Source organism: Simochromis diagramma, unplaced genomic scaffold (genome assembly GCF_900408965.1).
Source record: "Simochromis diagramma unplaced genomic scaffold, fSimDia1.1 OVJJ01000079.1, whole genome shotgun sequence".
Classification (NCBI taxonomy): Eukaryota; Metazoa; Chordata; class Actinopteri; order Cichliformes; family Cichlidae; genus Simochromis; species Simochromis diagramma.
This window is the reverse complement of record NW_024387075.1, coordinates 2,951,188-2,954,731: the sequence shown is the minus strand read 5'-3', so window position 1 is coordinate 2,954,731 and position 3,544 is coordinate 2,951,188. Positions and strand designations below refer to the sequence as shown.

Below are 3,544 nucleotides of genomic sequence, written 5' to 3'. Positions count from 1 at the left end.
TCCTTCAAAGCATCCATAATTAGGGGGAATTGCCTGTGTGTATAATTCACAGCAGACTTCAAAACCTTGTAAAGCAAACATGGAAGGCAACTTTGTTTTGAAGCACGTGGCAATATATTGTGCATTCCCCCATTGTTATACTGCTACAGCAACATTGTGGGGTGTGCTAAACACCACAAACTCTCAGGACCTCCTGGATGGGGATCCATGGGGATCCCCTGCAACATAATGAATGGTGTAAACTCACTTTCATGTCAGTAACTACTAGAAGAAAACAACAACAATGGGAGGGACCCAGTGCTCAAAGGACCAGCTGTTGCAGCAACACTGTACTTCAAACACAACTTCTTTATTTAAGAAGACTCGACGCAATCCATTAAGTATGTTGTTTTACAGATTAGTATTTGACACAGAAGTCTACTAGTGCTGCCTGCAGTCTTATCCATCAAAGTATTACATCTGGCCACATATCTTAAAGATATACAAGAATAGATTTTTTTGCTGCTCTATTTATATAAACAATGAATACATAATAGATGTTCAGTAATAAAGATATTGGCACTCACAGTATTTACTTACCTCTAAAAACACTGTACATTTTCAAAGACTACAGGAGGCTTTGCATTTTTAACCATGTCACAACCTTTAGCATCGCGACAGCAAAGAATTGTGCAAAGTCTGCTAGCCTATAAACAAAAACATACATCAGATACATATGTAAACATTATTTTTGGTTTTGCCAGAAACACTCGTCTGAAGCACAAACTAAGAGCGACATAAACACATAACCTTGTAATGTTGCTGCTAATCTATTTAAATTTTGGTGTCAAAGTCAAACCAAATAGATGGCATTAAGCGCAGGGTAAGGATTCTGCTCCAAAACTCACTCTGAGAGAGAACCGAACGAGTGTTGGAAAACTCAAACTAAGACCTGTGTTTTGAAAAAGGATTTTTCCTTTTGTCACTCTTGTGATTGGCTGACTCCTATACAAAGCCATTGTTTCACACGCATAACCCCACACATACACACATGCAGAAAGCCGTGACAGGTAAACGCAGACCACTAACCAATAAAAAGACAAAAAGAGACATTTCTGGTACACTCACTTGCAGAGAGACAGTATTGGAGTAACATTAAGGCGATGTATTATCTACTGTAAAACATTACTTTATATTGAATCATTTTAGATATTCTACTAACATTTTGTATTGTAGAGTATACAAAGTTATCAAAGTACAACAGTGCACACAGAATTGTCACCATGCTGTTTATCCTATTAATATCTGGATGCTTTAACTAAACCTGGATTGTGTTACTGGAATTTTTTTACATCATGTTTTTACATCAGTTGGATGAAGCACTTTGATTTGTTTGGTATTTGGATGATTCTGAGAGAAATAGACCAAATTTAGGAATGTCTTAACTGTCCCCCCGCCCCCAGAAATGGTATCACATTATTGTTGGATTATGTTGCATAAGATGAAAAAGATTATTCCTTTTTTCATAAGAATATTTAAAGATTGTTTCCTACTCATATTTCTTGTTTATTTTAACAAAAGCTTTACTGTGCCAGAGACAGTCCAAAAGACTTTTTCTAAAATAATAATAATAAGAAGAACAGATTAACTCTATCTGTACCTTACAAATGGAGATAGCTACATTTTAGGTTAGGGTAGGTTCTTTGTTTTTATATTCCTTCAAAAAGAAATTCTACCATTACTGCAGTGTATGCAGTGCCAAGTTAATGTCCCCCATACTGCGTTTTTAGTTTCGAACTGACTTAATTGGAATATGAAGCCAACATAAAAAAAAAAAAAACAGAAAAAGAAAAAAAAAAAAAGTCAAAGTTCCCCCCTAAAACACATTTGGTTCCTCCCTGAGATTTTGCAATGCCAATTATGATATTGCACTTTTTAATTTTTATTTATTTATTAATTTGTTGGCTTGAAATCTTTAGAGATATGTTAAAAATACAAATACAAATAAACGGGGCACACGCACCCAAAATTATCTTCATCTACAGAACATTTTAGTGAGGAAAATATTTGTTAGTTCAGGAGAACTGATCCTTTATGCTCTGGCTTTATGCCCCTGGTATGTAATTTTCTCTCTGCCTCTGTCTCTTGGTCAAGCGCAACTATTATAATAATAATAACAACAATAATAATAATAAAAGAAAAATGTGGTGCTGCATTAATGAGATGATTAGGGACTATTTTCACTCAGAACTTGAGGTACTCGTTCTTCAGTCTGCTCAGTCTCGTGCCGTGGCTGCGGATGATCAAAGACAGGAGCTCGTGCTTGTCCTTCAGGCCCAGAGAAATGTCCAACGTCTCCTTCAGGACGTCCCGCGTGTGCACTATCATGTTAAGAAAGTCGTCATTGAGCCGGTGCTCCTCCTTCAGCTCACTCTCCTGGCTCTGTTTGAATTTCACCTCGAGCTCCAGCAGAGATTTCTCCGAGTTTGTAAACGCCTCGTTTATCTGGGTTGTCTCCCTCCGCAAATACTTCCCGTAGCTGTCCTCTCCGTCCAGGTCGTACGAGATGCTTTTCCCGATCCCCTCCAGCACCCTGGCAGAGTCCTCGATCTGCCTCTTGATGATAGTGAAATCATCCCGTATGACGGCGTCCTGGTCCTCGCCGAGGCTGCACTTTCGCTCGTCTTTCATTTTAAAAAGCATCTGGCACTTCTCCGGGTCGTCGTTGTCCTCGTAGTCGCCGTCCGGCACGAAATAATGATGGAAAGTACCATTAGACATCTCCGGATGTAAAGGTCCCTGGTAAAAGCCTCCATACACCGACAGTGATAACCCGGCAAAGAGGAGCAAGTGAAAAAGAGCCATGATGCCCACTTGTCCCAAATATACTCACAAATAGGAAATAAATAAGTTTAAAAATGATGTATTCGAAAAAATATGAGCCCGGTTGTCTATTAAATCCCAAACCGGCAGAAAACCACAAACATTTCAGTTAGTTTTAAAGTCCAAAGTGCGCAGTTGGTTGAAACTTTCTTGCAACCCTCTCTGATATTCTTCTGGGTCCGAGCAGATGAAGTGGCGTAAGTTGTTTTCCACCTCTCGTCCTTTAACGGAGCCTGCCAACTCCCATCACTGTCGGCGAGCACGAAGGCGATGTATGAAAGTTTGTTTCAGCAGTTGTACCCCCGGCTTTAGTCTGGTGCCTCAAACGCAACATCTGGAAGTCTCAAGTGCCGCGCTTCGGTTTTTGGCTAATAATACCTCTGTGCTACTCTCAAATTACAGCCCCTCCGTCACTTAAAAGGCTGCATTCAGTCTGCACCAGGCTGCTACCAGCAAGGCCAAAGCTGTTAAAGCCCCATCGAAACCAAGAAAGACCAAGTTTGTGTGAATTCACATAACCGTGACCAGCTGGCAGAAAAGGTTCAACAAGTTATTACCCTACCGAGAAATATAGGCTACACAAGACCACATGTAAACATGAAATGCAATCGGCCCTAAAATTATAGTGAATATAACCAGGTAGTGGCCTGGTTTTATAAAATCTGTTTTTTAATACCTGACG

At 39.7% G+C, this 3,544-nt stretch overlaps 1 protein-coding gene across 1 annotated transcript; it reads right to left on the bottom strand.

The window, feature by feature from the left end:
- Positions 1-328: 328 nt before the first annotated feature.
- On the bottom strand, positions 329-3,315 carry fibinb (fin bud initiation factor b). Its single transcript, XM_040045514.1, has one exon. It carries the CDS (start codon positions 2,842-2,844, stop codon positions 2,224-2,226), a length of 621 nt encoding a protein of 206 aa, XP_039901448.1. The 5' UTR covers positions 2,845-3,315; the 3' UTR covers positions 329-2,223.
- Positions 3,316-3,544: the final 229 nt, after the last annotated feature.